Genomic DNA, 23,454 nt, shown 5'->3' with positions numbered 1-23,454 from the left:
TTCCATAGCTTTGGAAGGCAGCAAGAAGTGTGACCCAGTTAAATTCCCATTTCATTTCATTCTATGAATTGTTTAGACCATAGAAAGAGCAGGGGAAATGACAACAATTTAGTAGCTCAAATCAGATAGATGCATAAATAGATCAATGTACAACCCCAACTTCAAGAAGTTAATTGTGTTGAGAATTGTAGCTCAAATCAGATAGATACATAAATAGATCAATGTACAACCCCAACTTCAAGAAGTTAATTGTGTTGAGAAACTTTGATATGTAGTACACCCTAATTGATATTGACGTACACCCTAATTGATATTGCAGTACATCCTAATTCATAGTGGAGTACACAATAAGCAAAAACCTACTCCAAAGCTTGTCCAGCCTTCCTTCAGACCTTCAGTGGTTTGGCAGAGTTCCACTGCAACTAGACCTGAATTCAAGATTTAAAATGATGGTGAAATCTGCTTCAATTCTGTAAACCTTAACAATCAATTATGCTTGAGAGACACTAAACAAAATATAAATATATTATTCTGATTTCTCAAACAAGTTTGATGTAAGCATATATTGGTAGGTTAAATGAGCAACAAGTAGAAATTTTGAACTAGAAAGGCAAGAGCAAAGATCACTTGTTGATAGAAAATTCTGAAGCATCGTGAATCCAAATGCCAAGAAAAAAAAAATATATATATATTAAAAAGCTCTACTCTTAACAGCAAGGTAAAGATGGGCATGTGTGAAAAGGGTGACATTACATTTTACAAAGAGCTATGGCTCAGACTTGAGGAGGTCTTCAACAGAGTTTCTGTACTTGGCAGTCAGGTCCCTGGAATTGAATTCAATAAACAAGAACAAAAAACACCATGTTAGCTAATTTAATTGAGCAACTACAGCATTGCTTAGTGTTAACACAAGCTACACAGCATTACCTCCTCTGATTTAACAATTGCTCACTTTCTTCCAGCTTCCGCTTCTGTCCCTCAACTGTCTACAACCAGAAGCCAAAGAAATTCCCAACATTACACTATAAAACTATGGAAATATTCACTCATCATAAGATATTCTAACATGTTATGTTGTTAAAAACTCGAATCAAACATAAGATAGTCTAAAACATGTTATGTTGTTAGAAACTCGAATCGAAACCGTGGATGATTTGAATGTGTCATCCAAATTGAGTTAAGTCTAGTATAGAAAGAGAACATTACCCATAAAGGTATTACACTAAACAATGCAATGGCCTACTGTTACTCAAAATCAACATTGCTTAATTACCATAGCTTTGGTGTTGATCGAACCGGATATGGAGTTCAACAGCTGCTGGCACTTCTCAAAGTGGTTGTTCAAATCGCTGATCTATCAAAACCCATCACGCAATTCAACCCTAAATTCTTCCCAAAATCTCAAAAACAAAAACTTTAAACAAAATTACACAATACCAACGAATCAGATTGCTGATCCCTGGTCCCATTCTCGATCGTGTCCGCTAATTTTTCCACCAACTGCATGTATCACACATCAAACACCCAAAAATCAGCAACAATTACAGTGATAGTGTCTATATATGTTAGGGTTTCTGATCGTGCATACGTGGAAGAGATGGAAGTGGGAGGCGAGTGACTGGTGATTCTGCTGCTGTTGTTGTTGCTGTTGCTGTTGTTGCTGTTGCTGTTGCTGCTGCTGCTGTTGTTGTTGTTGTTGAAGAAGAAGACGTTGTTGTTGCTGTTGAAACAGTTGTTGTTGTTGTTGCTGCTGCTGCTGATGATGGACGTATAGATGGTCCTGACTCGAGGGTGTAGGTGGGTTGCTGTGGGTCGGCACGCTGGGGATCATATTCCAGCTTCCCCCTCCTCCGGAGTACGAATGCTCCATTCTCTTGCCGGATATGATACAATTCCCTGAAAGCAAAAGGTTTTCTTTGTGCTAACCTGTGCTTCAGATTGAAGAAGAAGAACCCGATTCAATACGACATGTCTTACGGTACTTAATTGAGGTAACTGTTGGCTTCACTGCCATATCTTATGCTACCTGCAATTTCCAACAATACTAGACTAAGTTATTTTTGGTCGGACAGCTCTATTGAACTCGGAAAGTTGTACATTCCACACTAAGAATGATAAATAAAGGCCATCACGACAACACAACAAGATCTAACATCGTGTAATTATTACATTATTCTACAGTAATAATATTAGACATTAGTACACTGCAATAATGCAGCAACATTGGCAGCTATCAAGGAATAAACAACAAAAAATCTGAAAGGGGCATGCTTACATACAATAACAAATGGTTCTGATGCCTGATTTTGTAGATACGACTCAAATTAAAGAAATTGCCCCCTTCCTTTCTTTCACATTTTTTAAAGCATATATAACTTTTTTCCAATGAGTGTCTTTCATATTTTAGCTAGTTTTAATTCCAAATAAGCTCAAGCTGATAATTGAGCTTACTTTCAACCGAAATTTGGCACCTACACCTCTCCAACAAACATAAAAGTATAAAACATTCTCAATGATGATTATTAAATCCTTCTCCCATAGATGCAACAAGTCCTTAACATAATAGATTTATCCCAAAACAGTATTATGTCAACGCACATATCTCACATAGCCATGAAGCCCCAAATCGAAAGTGATATTTCCCCGACTGCTAACCTTTTCAAGAATTTCATGGACTTCCAAGAAAATACTCTGATTCTCAGAAATTGAAGTTTTGGGTCTCTTAAATGAGCTATTTTCAACCAAATGTGGTTGAAAATAATAGAAAAATGAAATATAATAGTGAAGACATGGTACATTCAAATTTTGCAGGCAAAATCTTTTATTAGATACTGCCATTTTACATGGCATAATGTTGTACAACATGTAGCTTAACGAAAAATAACATTTAAAAATAATAATTCACTAATTCTGCCCAAAACAGAAAATGGTTCAACACCATTTTTCCTCAGAACAATTTCCCATCTCTTCGAATTACATCAGTGACCTCAAAACCAGGTGCTTTTTTGCATAAAGCAATCAAATCATGAATACCCAGATGATAGTTTGACTCATAATACAGAATTTAATCACCAAAAATCAAATTCAATCACTAAATTCCCAAAACCAATATCACAATTCACACACATACATACATTCATAATGGGAAGAGTTAGAAAGCGAACCGCAAACCCAAAAACGAAGCTCATTCCTTCGCAAAGTTGAAAGCTTTATTGTTTGCAAGGAAAATTTGGAGAGATAGAGAGAAAGAAACTCAAAGACAAATCCAAACGTTGCCCACCTTTATAATAAATTCCAACTCTCTCGGAAACTAAAAATGAAATGAGAAAGGACGGATCCAGGATTTGAAACTGGGGTGGGCTAAAATAAACCTCAACAGTACGAAAAAATTTCATTAAAAAACAGAAAAGATACACCTAGCAACCTTACTTCTAGCAATATGCAACTAAGAATTTAAGATTGAAATTTGAAGCATAAAAAACCAGCAATAACGAAAGATGCAACTTGGTTTCCAAACTTCCACTTCCAACAATTAAGATTGAGCTTACTGAACTTGATACCTGAAATTTACAAGCAATCCCACATCAATCAAGTTGATCACACATGCTTTTACTTATGAAATATGTGTCCATATGCTTGGACATCATATACTCTCTCACACTCTACGGGACCAAACTTTGTCTTCCTTTTAATAAAATTCTATGATTGCTTGCTATTCAGCACTGGAGACTAGACATATACAAGTTAGGCTTTACTAAGAAAAAAGAAGGCATATAAATATACAATACAAGTCAACTGGACTAATGGACTTGCTCTTTCTTCCTGCCCCTCACCGGTCAGTCAGCACCCCCACCCCCCATATACATATACAATGCAAGTATAGAAGCTAATAATTGGAAATGGAGAACCAAAACCTATATGTTTAATATTGAAATGGGTATGGATCTGGTCATTGGCAATTTGGGCATAAAGTCTTAACAAAATATAAATTCCTAAATTTAATCCCTAAATAGCTAAATTCACACCCAAATATTCATCCCCAAACATTTAAACCTAATAAATTAAACTTAGAAACAAAAAAGAAGAGATTCAAGAGAATTACCTGCCCATGCCGAAAATAAAGACTGAAGGCGAAAATTTGGATGCCTGGTGAGTGATGAGACAGAGTGAGAACTGAGAGTTTAGAGTCTTGAGAGAGAGAGAGAGAGAGAGAGAGAGAGAGACACCAGGGAGAGAACGAAGAGTGGTGTCGTTTTGGTTTTTTTTTTTTTTTTTTTTTTTCAAATCAGGGTGGGCTGGGCTTAATTTTTAGTATACTAACATAGGTTTTTGTTTAAAAGAAAAAAGAGCTAGGGTGGGCTTATGTACATCCGTCCCGTAATTTTGCATCAATAAAACTTGATTTTCTAAAAACAAAACACTTTATTTTTTCTTTCAGGGAAAAGAGCAATTCAAGAGAAAATAACAATATTACAGTGGAAATTAAGCATGCTTAATTGTAAACCTATAATTACGCATGCTTCGATTAATTACTCTTATCAAAGCCAGCAGTAATTGTAATCTATAATTAATCATCCTTTCCGTTTAAAATCTAATCTTAATGCCAACATGTGTTCCATGTTTACCCATGAAAACAAGTTAGTAAACTATTTAAAACCCCCTACTTTGAGCTTGATTATTTATAAATCTTCACCCTTAATAAAACTAATTCTCAACTCCTTATTAGTCACTTAATCTCTCTCAAAACCCCCTAGTAAATTAATACCCAACTAGGTTTGACCCCCATTTTTTCTAATATTCCAATTATAATCCAAACAATTAATACTCAGCCACATTTCTCTCTCTCTCTCTCTCTCTCTCTCTCTCTCTCTCTCCTCTATGTTCTCTCTCTCTCCTCTATGTTCTCTCTCTCTCTCTCTCTCCTTGCGTGGCTGTCACCAGCGCATTCTCTGTCGTCCGGCGACGGTTGTTGGCAAGACCGGTCTCGATCTTCTCGTCTCTCCTCCATTTTCCTCCCTCTGCCCTTCACGTGCTGTGAAACCAAGCTTCAACGCCAAATCGGGCTAGGCAGACCTGAGTTCTCTAGCTAGAGATCCGCCGATTCTAGCGAGGACGAGCTGTCAGATGGCCATGGATGGCTTCCTCTCATCGTCCCGAGTCCGTTGGTGCCATCAGAAGATGCGGACGACCCCTAAGATTGTCGTTTCGAAGGAAAGAAGCCTGCGTCATCCTTGTCGGCGATCTCTGTGTTCTGGCAGCCATTTTCGTCAAGTTAGGTACCCATCTTTTTCTCCTCGTTGTGCTTTTCAATTCTATGTTTTTGAATTGGTTCAATTGTTGATAAATTGAAAAACCCCAAATTTAGTGAATGAAGTTGTGATATGGTTTCTGTCTAAATCTTATTGGCTTGGGCATGGATTAGTCAACTTATAATATGGTGAATTTGTTTCCAATAGTACAATGTGTAGACTTTATATTGAGTAAATTAACCGTTTGACTCAATCCATAAATCCAAGACCTAGAACTTCATAATTCTCACAATTACTTAAGGCGAAAATTCAATTAATCATAAATATATACCTTGATCCATGAGACTAGGTATTTAAATGCGAAATAATGATTGACGATGAATTGCTCTCACAACCAAAACTGAAATTCGTGTTTCTCTCTCTTCTACTATAAACCAATATCATAAAGTGTATTTTGTATATCAGTAGGTTTAGATGGATTTATCCTACATAGTTATAGAGAGAGAGATGACCGAATTTCCAATTATAATCTCTTTAATCTCTACTGTCCATCATAGTAGATATAGACTAGGAAACTAATCCAAAATCTTTTATTATTCTAACTATATCAATTCTCCTTACTAGATCAGGATTTCTATATAGACCACAATTAATAGGGAACTTAATTGTTGGGCAAGCAATTAATTCCAACAGTCTCCCACTTGGTCCTTAAAATAATCCTAACTATTATGATTTGATTTAAAGAACGTAAGCGCGCAATAAAATTGAATCAGTCACTCTAATGGTTTACCATAGTTAAACAAATCACAGTGTGAGTCACGACGGTTCCATACTATTCAAAAGTATGGTTCCTTCTATATACTACGACACAATGGCTTATCTAGCTAGGCCTATAAGTTGGGTCGTTCATTAATGGTTCCATAATGTCTTTGAAAGACTATTTCTGTCACATTCATTCATTTACATGCATGCATACAATAATGCAAGACAGAAAATTTTTGAAGTCAGGAAAATATCATGTCAAATAAATAAGCACTAGCAATCCACAATTAAGTTGTTCTAATGGCTACACTCAAAACCCATTCCTTCAACATGCTTCATGAATGTCTTTGGTGTTAGCCTTTTCGTGGATCTACTATATTAACACTCGTACTAATGTGTTCAATTGACACTTGTTTTTGAACTTCTTCCTTAATTGATAGGTATTTCACTTTAATGTGCTTAGCTGCCTTAGTATACCTATCGTTCTTTGAAAAGAACATTGTTGCGGCATTATCACAATGAATTATCAGCGGCCTAGAGATAGAATCCACTATACTCCAAGTCCAAAAATAAAATTTCGTAGCCATAACCCATGATTTGTAGCTTCGAAACAAGCTACGAACTCAACTTCCATGGTAGATGAAGCAATAATGCTATGCTTAGCACTTTTTCCATGAAACAGCCCCTCCTGCGAGAAGGAACACATAACCGAAAGTGCTTTTTAAGCTATCTACACACCCTTCATAATATGAGTAACCAATTACCTCAAGATGGTTACTCTACCTAAACGTGAGCATTTGGTCTTTCGTCCCTTGTAAATACCTCAACACTTTATTTGTAGAAACTTACTCCCACTAATCTTTAGATATATACACCAATCAACGATGTTTTTTTTTAACCCACAAAAAGTAATGGTATCAAGAAACTTAAAATATCATTGTCAGGAAGCCTTTTTAAGTCCATATATTGATTTTCTTGATAGACATACCTTGTCGATTTCCGGTAGGGATGTCTTGATGTTTGCAACAAGCGTCATTCGCAAAAACATCAGGCTGAGTCTGTTGGACCTAGACCATGCCTGATGAATATATACTTTTCATCCTCGCTACTTGACTCAGTAAGAGTAGCGGGTTTATCAATGAGAAGTGACATATCAAGGTCTAGAATCCCCAAAATAAACTGTACTTGCTAATTCCATTTTGAAAATTAGTCTCATCAAATTTGGAAAATGATGAGACTTGCGAATAAAGGGAAATGGGAAGATACTACAATATAATAATACGCTCACAACATTAATATTATTCCTAATAATATAAAACACAATAATTTTCAAAGAAATAAAATTGTTGAAATTTAGACATGCTTAATAGGGTGACATTTTAATCAATTAAAGAAAATATGGCATCTGTGGATGTCCTATATTTTCTAAGTTCAAGAATATGCCACCATTTTATTGTTTAATAAATATCAACAGATTCATAATTCGACATCATATTTGGACCTATGGGCAACCAACTCATGCATGATATGAAAACAAACATAATGATCCAATATCTATAACTACAAATTGGGGCACTGTGGTGAACACCCAATCTATTCTAATATAAATATCATATCTAAACATTAACCTAATACTCATAATAATGGACTGGAGTACTGTGGTGAACACTAAGCCATATATACATGAGTACTAATATCAATATTTAAAGGTAAAACAACCTTTTGATTAAAAAAATACAATCCTCAAACAATATATATATATATACACACACACAAGAATGTTTTAAAACTAATTGGTTAGCAAGTTAATACAAAGCTAACCACCCTGTTGGGCCCACTGCACAATGTAATCTCAAAATCTGAACCATCCATTTTTTAGGCCTTACTTCAAAGATTATCTCCATAAAAAATCTCCAAAATTAGAAGTTATTTAGCCATTTGATTATGATAACAATTATTTATATGCTTTTATCGAAAACAGTGATCGTCTATTTATTTGATCACAATTAGATGACTAAATGATTTCTAATGTAGTTGATTTTTTACAATGATGATCTTTGAAATATGACCTAAAAAATGGACGGTTCGAATTATGAGATTGGTTATGTGGTGAGCCCAAAAGTATGGTTAGTTTCATATTAACTTACTAATTAGTTAGCTTTAGAGCACTATATATATATATATATATAAACAATAGTCAACAGTATAAGCCAATTGACTTGTCTAGTCAATAATTATATGGAAAATGATAGGGGGACCATGTCCTTATACCACATTTGTGGTACCACATGATGTGGCTTCCTAGCCACCTTTGATCTCTTCCCCTCTCTCCCTCTCTCTCTTTAGATTAGGAAGCCACATCATGTGGTACCACAAATGTGGTACAATGACATGGTCCCCCTAGCATTACCTTAATTATATACATTCAGTTCATTATAATTTCATATATACAGGTAACTTTGAACATTATATAATCATGGCAAAAGAAATTGATGATTGTAATAGCATCCAAATCAAAACTGATATTAAATTCATATATTAAAACTGTTAGATATGTATGTTTTAATTATTAATTAATATACATGAAAGTCAACAATATATAAGCACATGAATTCCAAAAGAAAACTTATAGAATATTCATCCATATAAATTCAAACATGGACGCACATTAAATCAATCAATAAAAGCCTATATTATAATTATATCAATACGAGTAGCAGCCAAACGATTTATATAAATCAATAATCAATAGTCAAACGTCTTATATAGGCCATCAAAGAGAATGAAAATAATCACATACACACTATGAATTTAGAATATTTGATCTACATGATTTCACACATACTGACTAATTGATAAATTCAGAAACGTGTACCTTTTTTATTTTTTTCTCTGAACCAAGCAATATTAATATTTCTTACAATGCTCCAACTTTTAAAAAAATACTATTTATCATCTTCTAGTTCTTTCTTATGAGCCTAAACACATTAGTTGGTTCATTAATTTTGGGTAGTCTTCACTTCATGCCTTTATAGACTTTTACCCAAATATCTTTTTAGCTTCTTGACTTACGAGATGAACAAAACTATGTCCTTATTGCTTAAGCCTCACCTCTTTTCAGTCAAACATATTGGTCAAGTCCTATTCACATTCCACTTGTCCTTAATAGTGTTATAGTGAATTTGAAATGACTCATATTGAAGAGGCAAAGGGTAAAAATTAATTTACCAAGAACTCATTCACATTCATCCTTAAGATATTAATTTTTGCTACTTAATTAGTTGTTTCAAGAATAAACTCATTCATGGTTCGCATGCCATCAAATTTCATGATTGCGAGCTTATCCATTAATGTCCATGTAAGGGACATACTAGCAGTCTTGAAACAATTTACAAAATTTCTTAAGAATCCTTTATCACTTTCAGTTTAAGGGAGCGTAGTCTTAATTTATATTGCTTTTTCGAGTCATTCACATAAACACAATGCTTACTCTATTCAATCTTTCTTAGACTTTATGGAAAGTCTTTCCATCATACTGCTTTTAACTATAATAGCAGTAAGTTTCTCAATTTGAAGTGTCAAATCAAAATATGATGCAAAACACTTTGGTGAAACTGGACTTGTTTGCATAAATATGAGAATATATTAAGCCAAACATTAGAATAGATCAAACATGTGAATGAAGCGAAATAGAAATCGTCATTGCAATTTAATCATAAATGCTCACCACATCAATGCTTTGAGTTTGAGTTAACAACACGTAGAAACATAAATTCGAATTACATATACATAATCCGAAAACACAATAAATGTGCTATCATGGTTCTCCTTTGGGTAGATATATACTATGATAATACCAATAAGCAATTATTGATGCATTTTTTTTATTACATTATTGGTAATTGTACAATCCTAGTGAGGGCTTTGTTATCTTTGGATATCAAAACCAATCAAAATAAAATATATACAAATTACCCCCTTTATATCACCAACTATATGAATATATAACTGATCTACGTTTGGGCGATCCTTAAATTTCATACGACCGATGAAAATCAATTTACTTATGAGGTTCAAACCTTGAAAACTTTAATAAGGCTCAAGTCCATTTATATGCATCCATAAATCATGAGTAATTGATTAAGTATCAATTAATTTGATATCCATGAGTCTTTCTAGTTTAGCCACTTTGGTGACTAACAAACCATTCATAATATGGATTTCAAATTAAATGAATTAACAATAGTAACCATAATAGTTAATCACATAAGATTAACAAGTACATATGACCTTACATAAAACAATATAGAAAATTAGGATTAAATGCCAAATTCTAATAATTTTTTAGAATAACATGAAAACCATATAATATTTCAATTGAACTACCAAATTTAAATGTAGTTTTTTAGATTAGGTCACAAACATGTTGGTCCCTTTGATTTGGGCTTTTCCATTTGACATTTTTGTCCTTTAGCCTTTGGCCTACATCTTATGAGTGTTTGTTAAAATTTATAAGGTTTCGACAAAATTGCCCTTGAGACTTTTATATTGTTTTGGAAGTTGGCTAATGTAGTCTCAACTTCAGATTTAGTTGTGACTGAACGACAGTCACAGCTAAATTGTGAGACAGTCACAGTTAAGTTGTGACTGAATTGAATTTTTATTTAGAAAAATTATACTACAATATAGTATAAATAGAGGTCAAAACAATATTTTTACTCAAAATAATACCTAGTATAGTGGTGAGAGTTGTCTCTTCCAATTTACCAAGACAGTCACAGTTAAGTTGTGACTGAATTGAATTAAAAAAAAATTAATACAATATAGTATAAATTAATGTAATGTTTGTGATGTAATATTATTTTTTATTTTTTTATTATAGTGGCATGTGATGTAATATTTGTGAATTCTAATACCTTTTACTTTATTATTTTGTTTGACTTTTCAACTAATACTTAATCTAAAATGTTATTAAATTTTAGTATCTAAATTAAAAAGTTATTAAAATTTGATATTTAAAACCAATCGACCTAAAACATAATGGCAATAAAAACTTGAGATTGCCTCTTCTTATAAGACAAGATACAGTAACAGTGATATATATTCACATATATTCTCTATAACTTTAATTCATTGTACATGTCTAAATCAGGATAGCTAATTAATCGGTCATACATTTAAATAATTATAATTAATCGACAAATATACTCATATATAATTGACATATATGATAAGATCATAATATATATGTAAGATAGGTTATGCCCATCCAGATCAAAAGTACTTGATCCAATGAAATTCAGTCATATATAATAAGACATATAATACCTGATTCATATCTAGAATTGCAATAGATATGGGATCACATTCAATTTGATGATTATTTATACAACACAACAATTATTATATATGTGATCTACAACCAAGTAGCTAGATATATACACATAAAATAGGACAAGACCTTTAGGTGCAGATCAAAAGCACTTGCCCAGTGCCATACTTTCCGTGAACTCATCAAAAACAATGATAAATTTTAACCAAGCTGTTCACATACGGCAAGTCAAAGGATCAAAAGTAAATCAAAATAGTTATCTAAGAACATGCATGTTCTTCCTTATCAAAAATTGATTATTCATATATCTCACAAAAAAACAAAAAAAACAAATCGATTCATATATATAATTAAACATGTCATGCGCATATATATAAAATTAAACATGTCAAATCAATTTAACTTGAATCAATTAAACATGCATGATATATATTCCATATATCAAAATTCATAGATTAATACGTATAAACATAGGCATTAGCGGCACGCATATATATTCAAGTTGATAAAGAGACATACAAATTCATATTGTCATTAATTATAAATCAAAACTTGAATGATACGTAAGGCCATGTATGGCAGTGCCCAAATCATATATGCAAATACGATATTCAATCAAATAAATCAATCGATAATGGAAAATTATGAAAGTTCTTGACCATGGCTCTGATACCACTTGTAGACTTTATATTGAGTAAATTAATCGTTTGACTCAATCCATAAATCTAAGATCTAGAACTTTATGATTCTCACAATTATTAAGGCGGAAATTCAATTAATCATAAATACATACCTTGATCCATGAGACTCGGTATTTAAATGCGGAATAATATATGATTGATGATGAGTTGCTCTCAAAACCCTGAGAACTGAAATTCGTATTTCTCTCCCTTCTACTATAAACCAATGTCATAAAGTGTATTTTGTATATCAGTAGGTTTAGATGGATTTATCCTACATATTTATAGAGAGAGAAGATCGAATTTCTCATTATAATCTCATTAATCTCTATTGTCTATCATAGTAGATATAGACTAGGAAATTAAACCAAAATCTTTTATTATTCTAACTATATCAATTCTCCTTACTAGATCAGGATTTCTATATGGACCATAATTAATAGGGAACTTAATTGTCGGGCAAGCAATTAATTCCAACACAATGGTGATTGTGATTTTGAGTATCGATCATTTGAAATTGACGAATCTAAATATGCTTATGCTGACAAAGGTTACAAGGTGAATGATGCAAATGGGATAAGGGCAAGAACAACTCTCGTGATATCTCTTCCTTGTTCCTTCATCGTGATTTGTGTGTGTCTGTCTCAGGCCCCGTTTGGGATTGCGGTAGAAGACTCAAAAGCTGCTGTGAATGACAATTCTTAATCACCTACAACAATTTTGGTGTTTGGTAAAAAAAATTAAAAACTGCTTTCCTCCACAATTCTCAACTCCCCACAGCAAAAACAGAAAGCAGGTTTCTAGGTGCTTTTGAAAGCTGCAGTGAATTACAGCAACAATGAATATTTTATGTTACCCATAATACCCTTATTGATTTTTATAATTTTTATTTGTTTATTTTAAATTAAAAAATATGTCCATTGTTAGTTATATTTTATATTGTGATAATTAATTATGATATTTTATTTGTACGATTAAAATTATAATATACCTAAAAAAATAATAGGCATACTTATTTAATAATATTGTTTTTAAACAAATTAATGCTAATAAAAATTTGTAGCCACAAATTTAAAAAACAAGTAAAAAAACATTTTATTTTTACCAAACAAATAAGTGAAAAGCACTTTCAGCATCATGTCTATTTTAGTAATTATACACAGTCACAACACTTTTACATTAACATTTACCAAACACTTTGAAACTGTTTTTTGCACTCATAGCACTTTTGAAAACATAGTTTACCAAACACTCAACTGCTTTACTTTACAGCTGATTTTACTTCACAGCTGTTTTTTCTCACAGCAATACCAAACTGGCCCCCAATCTGTGTGTGTTGTTAACTACAAGTCTACCAAGCCTACGAGTCAACAAACAAACACACCCATAAAACCATAACCCATTTTGTTGTTTGTTGGGCAGCTAGCTATAGGCTATAACTACAGCAGCTAGCTATAGACCATTTAGTTGTGTATATTCCACTTTTATCATTTGAAATTGATTTTATTTTTTATGCTGGTTATACACATCATTAGTTTAATCTTTCAACAAGCCAATGAGTTTGAAGTTGATTGGGTGAAAATTCAGTTTAAGTTTGTGAAATAGTTTCAGTTCGTGAAAATTCAGTTTCACTTAACTATGTTTTGTATATAATTATAGTGTTTTGTTTTGTTTCATTTCTTTTCTATTGAAACTGTTTTATTATTCAATTTCAGTTAGAATTTGAAGATTTGAAAATTTGAGAATTTGAGGATTTGAAGTTCTTAAGATTTTGATTCAGTTTCAGTTGTAATATCTGTAACTGTGTAACTATTATTTTAGTGTTTATGTGAAATTGTTTCATTTTAGGTGTAATAGAATGTTTAAGCAGTGTTATGGTGTAATTAAATTATTTTTTGCGGTGTTATTTTTTCAATTTAGTTACAATTTGAATATTTCATTTTGAGAGAATATTCTATTTTCAATTTCAATAAATATTCGATTTTCAGTTTCAGTGTTTGATTTTAGTTTTAGCGAAATATTGAGTTTCAACAAAAAATTCAGTTTCAGAAAAATTCAATTTCAGCAAAATTCAGTTTCAACAAAATTCAATTACAATAAAATTCAGTTACAATTTAGGATTATAAGTGATAAGAGGGTTTTGAGAGAGTTTATAAATAGATGAGAATTTAGGCAAAAATTTTGGGTGATTAGCGGATTTAAAATTACGGACTGAAAAGAAGTACTTTGTTAGTTAGATTGCCTTTTACAATAAGTACTGCAAACATACAAGCAATCCTCTCTTTATTTTATTGTAGGGGAATGCTATCCATCTTCTCCCACGTGGGTAGGCCCCACCAACCTACTTAATGGTCAAAATTCAAGCCAACATTAGTTTTTTACCAAAATAAATCAATTTATTCTTACTGTCCAACTTTAATGAACTACCAAACACGTTACTCTTTCATTTCTCTTGACTTTAGGCTTCATTTGAAAAAAAAAAAAAAAAAAAAAAAAAAAAAAAAAAAAAAAACACTATAATTTACTAATAAAGAATACAAATCCATTCACAACATCTGAGTTCAAGCTGGTTAGTGTTATTTTAGCTAAAAGAAGCACATCATATAATGTTCCATCAAATTATGCAAAGAGTTAGACTATTGGAGTCTTGGAGAACCTTAAATTAATATATATTAATTGTATGCTAGCTGTGTTGGTATGTTCAACCAAAATTACATAAAAATAAGTTTATATGATCTTACGTTACAACTAACAAAGTAGTATAAACACATTCTCACTATAAGATGTAGCTAGCAATCAAATAGTATAATTATTGTTATTTTTTGGTTATCGATCTATATGTTGATCGACAAGCGTAAACAAAAATTGACCTGTTGTATATATGATCCAACTTTTTCCAAATCTCAAGGGTTATGTTATGCATGGTTTCCATAAAACTTAGGAAAATGGATATGCTTAGCACTTACATCTCATTTTTGATATTATTACTCAAGTTCTGATTTTTATTTTTTGGTTTAGGATGTTTACATGAGATTACTTTACTCACATTCTAATATGAGGCTCTCACATGATTCTAATGAAGAGACATATCAATTCAATTGGAAGAATTTGTCTGTTTAAATAAAATAAAAAATATAGGAAGCTAACCAAAGATCAATTAACTCTAAAGTTAACATTGTGATAAACATATTGATATTATGTTCAGAGGAGGAGGCTTAGGTTTAGGGTTTCAATATATTTTCTGATTAATTCAATAAGACCACAAAGTGTGGTTTATATACATGGACCTATAACTAAAAAACAGGAATTAATAAACCACCTAACTAATTCTAATAATTACACGATAACCCCACGTGTTGACTCACATCAACACTCCCCCTCAAGTTGGTGCATATATATCGCACATGCCCAACTTGTCTAGTGAGTCCAAAAACACCCGATTCGCCACAGCCTTGGTCAACACATCTGCAAGCTGATCTTCGGACTTCACAAATGGAAAGTTAATAATCTTCGCTTCAAGTTTCTCTTTGATGAAGTGTCGATCAATCTCAATGTGTTTTGTTCTATCATGCTGAACAGGATTATGTGCTATATCAATAGCAGATTTGTTATCACAAAACAAGTCCATAGGTTTGGTAGGTGGACATCCTAAATCAGTCAATAAATGTCTCAACCACAAAAGTTCGACTACTCCAAGTGCCATACCTCTGTATTCAGCCTCTGCACTCGACCTAGATACAACTGATTGCTTCTTACTTCTCCAAGTCACCAAATTTCCTCCTACAAAGGTAAAATAGCCTGAGGTAGACCTTCTATCATCTGCTGAACCTCCCCAGTCTGCATCAGAAAAACCTTCAACATTTACATGACCATGATTAGCAAACAACAATCCTTTACCAGGTGCAGATTTCAAATACTGTAAAATTCGCTCCACAGCATCCATATGAGGTTTGCACGGGGCATGCATAAACTGGCTTACTACACTAACCGCATAAGCAATGTCAGGTCTAGTGTGAGACAAATATATCAATCTTCCAACAAGTCTCTGATATCGCCCCTTATCTGCAGGCAAAGCCCCCAAACACTCAAAAAGTCTATGGTTTTGTTCCATAGGAGTGACAGCTGGCTTACACCCAAGCATACCAGTTTCAGATAACAAGTCTAAAACATATTTCCTTTGAGATAGGAATATGCCATGTTTAGACCGAGCCACTTCTATCCCAAGAAAGAACTTCAAGTCCCCCAGCTGCTTCATTTCAAACTCTTGAGACAAGTACCTCTGCAAATTAGAGATTTCCTCATAATCATCTCCGGTCAGAACCATATCATCAACGTAAATGATAAGAGCAGTAATCTTCTTCCCCCTTTTCTTTAGGAACAAAGTATGATCAAAATTACTCTGCCGATAACCATAGTTCTTCATTGCACGGGTGAATCTCCCAAACCAGGCTCTCGGAGATTGTTTAAGACCATACAAAGACTTCCTTAGCCTGCATACTAATCTCGTATTCTCAAACTCTGGTATACCTGGAGGAGGATCCATGTATACTTCTTCAGTCAAATCACCATGAAGAAAGGCATTCTTTACATCAAACTGAAGCAGTGGCCAATCTTTGTTAGCAGCCAAAGATAACAGAACCCGTACTGTGTTTAACTTGGCCACTGGAGCAAACGTCTCCAAGTAGTCTATGCCATAGGACTGTGTATAACCCTTCGCTACCAACCTTGCCTTATACCTTTCAACTGACCCATCAGCTTTGTGTTTGACTGCAAACACCCATCTGCATCCCACTGTCTTCTTCCCCTTAGGTAGAGAAACCAATTCCCAGGTTGAATTCTTCTGTAATGCCGCCATTTCTTCAGCCATAGCTTTGGTCCATCTAGAATCTGTAAGAGCATCCTGCAATCTACTAGGAATAGAAACAGAAGATAATTGCAGAATATACGATTCATATGACTTTGAAAGCCTAACAGACGACACATGATTATTAATCGAGTACCTAACTTTGGCATTTGGATCTGGCTCATATTTAGCTGGTGGTTGTCCTCGGTTAGACCGAGGAGGAAGTGTAAATTTAGAAGCATTAGAATCAAGATCTAAACCAGAATGTGAATCAAGAGTATTGTTGGTTACCTCAATGGACGAAGAAGATTGATTCAATGGAGTAGGAGAGATGGCAGTACTATCATGGAGTGGTGATTCCTCAGGCTCAGAATTCGTGGATTCTTGTCCTACCATATCCTCAGTATCATCCGCAGTAATTTCCGTAGTCTCAGTCTCATCCGCAGACTCAGGCACTGGGTGATCAGTAGTCTGTTCTGACCCTTCCTCACTATTACTCCCAGAACCAAACTGATCAAAAAACAACATATCATCTCGATTCTGCACTTCACTAGAAACCTCCCCCTGAAGAGTAGAATCCAGTGGACGTGGAAAATAAAAAAGTTGATGTTCATGAAAAATGACATCCATAGAAACATAGAAGCGCTGAGTAGAGGGATGATAGCATCGATACCCCTTCTGGGATGGACCATAACCAACAAATACACACTCTAAGGCCCGAGATGCGAGCTTGGATCGCTGATGAGAATGTAAATGCACAAAAACAACACACCCAAAAACACGGGGTTCCAAATGAAGGACACCTGGTAGAGAGACAAAATCCGAGAGAACATCCAAAGGTCGCCGAAAGTCAAGGACACTAGATGGGGTCCGATTAATCAGATAAACGGCAGAACTCAAGGCATCACCCCAGAACAGAGATGGCACGTGACCCCCCAGAAGAAGGGACCGAGTGACTTCCAATAAATGTCGATTTTTGCGTTCAGCAACCCCATTCTGTTGTGGAGAATGAGCGCAAGAAGTCTGATGAAGGATCCCCGCAGAAGCAAAATACTGAGTCATCTCTGTATTAACAAACTCACCGCCATTATCTGAGCGCAAAACCTTAATAGGACAGGCAAACTGGGTGAGGACCATATGATGAAAAAGGCGAAAAACAGCACACACATCACTTTTATGTTTCAGAAGATACACCCAAGTCATTCTAGTACAATCATCAATAAATGTCACAAACCATTTCATTCCTTTATGTGTACCACACGGGGCCGGACCCCAAACATCCGAGTGGACCAAAGCAAAAGGAACATCCATACGTGTAGCACTAGAAGGAAACACTGAACGATGGCTTTTGGCCAACACACAAACTTCACAATTAAAATTGGAAATGTTCAATCCACGAAATAAAGAGGGAAATAAACGCCGAAGATAACTAAAGGACGGATGACCAAGTCGGCGATGCCACAACCAAATCTTCTTCTGATTTTCAGAGGAACCATCACTAACTAGACTCACAATGCCACGACCATCTGAAGCGGAAACCCCACTATCCAGATAGTACAATCCACCACTCTTTCTACCACTGCCAATCTTCTCCTTGGTATGAATGTCCTGGAAAACACAATGAGTAGGAAAGAATGTGGCCACACAATTATGAGTTTTGGTTAGTTGACTAACAGAAATAAGGTTACAATTCAAGGAAGGAACAAACAGCACATTAGGCAAAGACAAATCAGAGGAAAAAGATACCGTGCCATCTCCTAAAACAGGAGACGACACACCATTGACATTGACAATAAATGGCTTAGAACAGACAGATGAAAAATGACTAAAAACATAACGATCAGAAGTCATATGATCCGTAGCCCCTGTATCAATTATCCATGCACCATTACCAGTACAAGCAGAAGTACTCAAAGCAGAGTTAGAGATACCTGACTTGACAATAAAGCTGGAGGAACTAACAGAGTTCACCCTAGAATGTAGCATTTTTTTTTTTTTTTTTTTCCTTCCCCTTTTTTTTTTTTTTTTTTTTTTTTGGTGTCTTCTTGCACAAAGCAACACACACACACCTTATCACCGTGCACAGTCTGCCGGAGATGCACACAAGCAGACGGAGGCGCGCGGGTCAGTGTGCACGTTCAGTCGGAGACACACACCGGCAGCGGACGGCGTGGAAGTGCAGACGGTGCAGAGAGTCAGCGCACAAGGCGGAGGCGCGGCACACAGAGAAGCAGACGGCGTCAGCGTCGGCGTCGGCGTCGCGGTGGTGGGCAGGAGACGTGGTCGTTGTTGACGTAGTGAGCGACGGCGTCGATGGAGGTGGGTCGACGTCACTGAGCAGCAAGGGATGAGACTGACGCGGCGTCTCTCGGTGCAGTGGGTCGGCGCACAAGAGATCGGTCGGCACTGGAGATGGGTCGGCACTGCAGTGGATCGGTTGGCTGATCTCGCTTTCGATCTACCCTCTCTCTACTCGGTTGCATTCACAACCGTTGCTCGCTGCTTCGATCTGCATCCATATCATCGTTGGGGTTGGTTGGATTTTGATTCGATCACAATGACGGCAGAGGTGTGTAGTGAACAGTAACCGATGGCAGGTTTGCACAGGTAGAGTAATAGGATTTTTTCTGGGAAAAATCTTCAAAAAACCAGTAGAATAGGTAGATCTAAACTTAGAAATCAAGCGGAAAGAGCCCAGTTCATAGAACCATGCTCTGATACCATGTTCAGAGGAGGAGGCTTAGGTTTAGGGTTTCAATATATTTTCTGATTAATTCAATAAGACCACAAAGTGTGGTTTATATACATGGACCTATAACTAAAAAACAGGAATTAATAAACCACCTAACTAATTCTAATAATTACACGATAACCCCACGTGTTGACTCACACCAACATATTAATTTTTCCTCAAAGGTCATCATATATATTCGTAAACAAATCCTTATTGTTTTAAATGAGAAAGTCTCTGCTGCTCTGCAGTTAAAATAAATTTGTAAAATTTTGAATATAATAGGAAATTAAACAATATCTTATATATACTTGATATTAACTTATATTACAAAAGCATGAGAGATGGGTTAAACTTATATATATATATATATATATATATATATATTATGGTTTTGCATTGAACCATAATACCAAAGAAAAAAAGAAACAATAGAGAGAGAGGTCATGGATGTGTATGAAATTAATTGTGTGAGTAGTAGATCACTTGTAGTAATGACAATGATGATGGGATTGGTAATAATGCATATAGTGCAAGGAGAACTAATACGAGATTCTCCTTCTCCTACTCCTTCACCTTCAGTTTCTTCTAATTACCACCTTTCTTCATCAACTAATTCAGTTGATGGAAAACTAATTGCTTTTAATAAACCTCTTGTCAAACAACTCTTCAAATACTATAAATGTGCTCCAGCGAAGGTGGCACCTTGTGTTCGTCATGCAACCGATCCTGAGAAGTTTGCTATTTGTGTTGTTGTAGCTTTACACAAATGCCTTGATGATTATACAACCATTCGCCATTCAAACATTGATTGATTGTGCAAAGTCCCTGAGCACAAATTTGATATATATGGTATAGAAAATATTATAATCTTAAACTCTCTTTTTATATGTTCATGTAAAAAATGCAAAACATGTATGTATGTATTTACGTATATATGTATATCTTTAGAATTAATATTTAGTTATTATGGAAAAGGTAGTTGATCGAAAAACTCTAGGACAACTAATTTGGGAAAGTCCATCAGAGACTAATCTATGAACCACAACACAAGGATATATGGGCATGCACTTTGTCAGATTTAGAAATGCTCTATTTGGGATGAGGGTTTTTGTTTTGGGTAATTGAGAAATAAGTATAAGGGAGACCATGTACAAAATAATCCAATTCCCCAACAATTTGATAAACGAGCATGTAATTATTGTTTAGTTACAATTATATATAAGTATAAATTGTCACTCGATTACATGTTAATCACTTAGCTATATCCGAAAATCACTTATACAAATGTAATTGTTACTGCATGTGTAAAATTAATATACGGATACAAGAATTTAACCTAAATTTTCAGTGACTTTCGGTCAGGAGAGAAAAAAAAAAAAAAAAAAGGCAACTTAAATTAATAGTGACTCAGTGAACGAGTTGTTCAAAAATTGGGTCCATGTGAACCGGAATTATAGTGGGAACACTGATTTCTTTTTTTCTTTTGTAAAAAGCATTCTTAAGAAGGGATTTTTTTTTTTTTTTTTTCTCTTTTGTTTTTAATTTTTCTTTCAACTTTTTATAATGGTCTACTAATGAGATTGCATAAATTTCCAAAAATGGAAGTATATCTCCCTTATAGTCACCCTTTTCTTTTCCCTTACATATAATTTAAACAATTTTAATTGACGATATTAGGTATTTTGTAGAAGGCTAATTACTTGACAACAATTAATATTATATATACATTCATCAAACTGTTTGAATATTAAATTCTTGTGATTATATTGATTTTTTCAGATATGTTGATCAAGTAGAAGGTTATATGAAAAATTGTTACAATAGTTGCAAGGAGAACTATTAATTATTATGGTTATACTTAATGAGAAAAGCTTGTTTTTAATTAATTTTACTAATTAAGATAAAGTTGCAATAAATGACAAAAATACTTTGTCAATTTCTCGAAAAATATTATTTGCAATGTTGTACGTGAATGATGATTACTAACTCTTCTCAAAGGCTTGTATATGCAAATTAGTTGGATTGAGGTTCCAAGATATGCAACTCTAAATCGCACAAACGCAAAGAGCAATTGTAATTAGAGACGATGAATATGAAAATGGTATTTAGCATTTTGGCTCCACCAAGTGACGGGAAATCATGGAAAAAACAAGCGGCCTTGAACACACATTTGGGCTCAAATCAGGAAAAGAAATCCAAAGACTGGGTGTCCCCAACTCAGATTTTAAAGGAGTTTAATGGATTTTAAAATCCATAGAATCCATCAAAATCCAAAAGAATTGGGTGGAATTCTCATGGAATTTGTTATGTGTAAAAAATGCATTCAAATCCATCCAAATCCATTAAAATCCTTCACTTAATGAAATCCATGACTTTTTGAGAACACCTGGATTTTATTGGAATCCATTAAAATCTGAGTTGGGGACACCTAAATTTCATTGGAATCTTTTAAAATCTAAATTAGGGACACCTAGATTTCATTGGACTTTTAAAATCCAATAAAATCTAAGTTGGGGACACCCCCCTAATCTCAAATAAAAAAGAGAGAAAGAGGAGAGATATATGAGATAGAATAGAGAGAGAGCAGATAAGGAGAGGATGAGAGAGAATAGAGTGACAAAAATACTCTAAATAATGAGTCATGTTCAAGTTACTTGATAAATTTTAACATTAAAGTGGGTTTCTAGCTAGGATAGGCTTGACTACATTAATTGCAACAAATTTCAAGTTTAGGGGATCTTATGCAAGACAAATTTAATTTCTCCGAAGGAAACGTGCATGCCATATATAGAAGTAGAAGTATCTAGCTAACTCAAAACTAATTAATAATGGATAGAGAAGCTTAAAACCTTATATATATTTTGTTATGCAAGACTTTACTTTTCCAATATTGAATATTGTTCTCAACATGCCCCCTCAGTCCCTCACTCAAATCAACTAACAATATATCTCTTTTGAAGAAAAATACCTATATATCCTCACCTTAAATAAATGAAGGTCAATATCCATAAGGCCATGTACATGTGGATAGAGGACATACCCATTGGCCTTAGTGTTTTGGCGGCGTCAAGTTAGTGGCCAAACCATATATAAATTTATCTTTTATAGGAGGAAATACAGATTTATACAAACTTATCAACTTGCTACACCAAAAAAATTAAAAATTAAAAATTAAAAATTAAAAATTGGGTTATATGTTTTCAATGCTTTGAACCTAATACTATAATTTCTAAAACCTACGGAACATGAAAGATTATTTTCTAAAGATTTTAGAAAATGTTTGTTGATTTTAGATATCAAATCATAATGTGTTTGCTTTTTCAATATCAAAATTTTATGTCATTGTAGTTTAAATACCAAACGGACTATAAGTCATTCATTTGAGGCCAAAAACCTCGTCTAGTGTTCGACCGCTAGTTTGAGGCTTTCTAATGTTCACCCTATAATTTTTTACCGAACTATGACTGCATGAGAAAAATGAAATCTACCTCTACTCTATGATCATTTATATATAACAAGATGGTAAGAAGAAATTGGAGGCGAAGGTGAAGGAAAGTACACTATCTAGATAATAACCAAATTAACGGCTACTCCACGACTTACTCTAACATTAAATAGAGTCTTTATTAATTAGTAGAAGACATATCTCCACAACTAACAACACTAAAATTAACTAAGAAAATTAAAAAATAACACCAACAAAAAATATATTCAAATTGGTTTTAATTCTGTTTCATGATATCATTAAATTTTAATGTAATTTATAGATTTTATGTTTTTATTTTGATGACAATATGATGTGTCGATGGTTAAATTTTTTTTGCATGATATGTAAGTTTTTTATTAAATGAAAA

The 23,454-nt window shown here is 33.9% G+C and overlaps 1 protein-coding gene across 3 annotated transcripts; it reads right to left on the bottom strand.

Annotated features, from left to right (window-relative positions):
- Nucleotides 1–38: 38 nt before the first annotated feature.
- On the bottom strand, nt 39–4,218 carry MED9 (mediator of RNA polymerase II transcription subunit-like protein). 3 transcript variants are annotated; one of them, XM_086257508.1, is made up of 9 exons: nt 4,103–4,218; nt 3,483–3,560; nt 3,281–3,371; nt 1,589–2,026; nt 1,438–1,500; nt 1,274–1,354; nt 928–986; nt 754–824; nt 39–428 (listed from the first exon to the last, which is right to left on the bottom strand). In XM_086257508.1, exons 4-8 carry the CDS (start codon nt 1,868–1,870, stop codon nt 767–769), a joined length of 543 nt encoding a protein of 180 aa, XP_086113634.1. In that variant the 5' UTR covers nt 1,871–2,026; nt 3,281–3,371; nt 3,483–3,560; nt 4,103–4,218; the 3' UTR covers nt 39–428; nt 754–766. The 3 variants fall into 3 exon arrangements, with proteins under 3 accessions (XP_086113634.1, XP_086113633.1, XP_086113635.1); XM_086257507.1 differs by lacking the exon at nt 3,281–3,371; XM_086257509.1 differs by lacking the exons at nt 3,281–3,371; nt 3,483–3,560 and having other exon boundaries at nt 4,103–4,211.
- Nucleotides 4,219–23,454: the final 19,236 nt, after the last annotated feature.

This window comes from Dryas octopetala, chromosome 9, assembly GCF_963921425.1.
Source record: "Dryas octopetala chromosome 9, drDryOcto1.1, whole genome shotgun sequence".
Taxonomy (NCBI): Eukaryota; Viridiplantae; Streptophyta; class Magnoliopsida; order Rosales; family Rosaceae; genus Dryas; species Dryas octopetala.
This window is presented reverse-complemented; position numbering and strand designations above follow the sequence as displayed.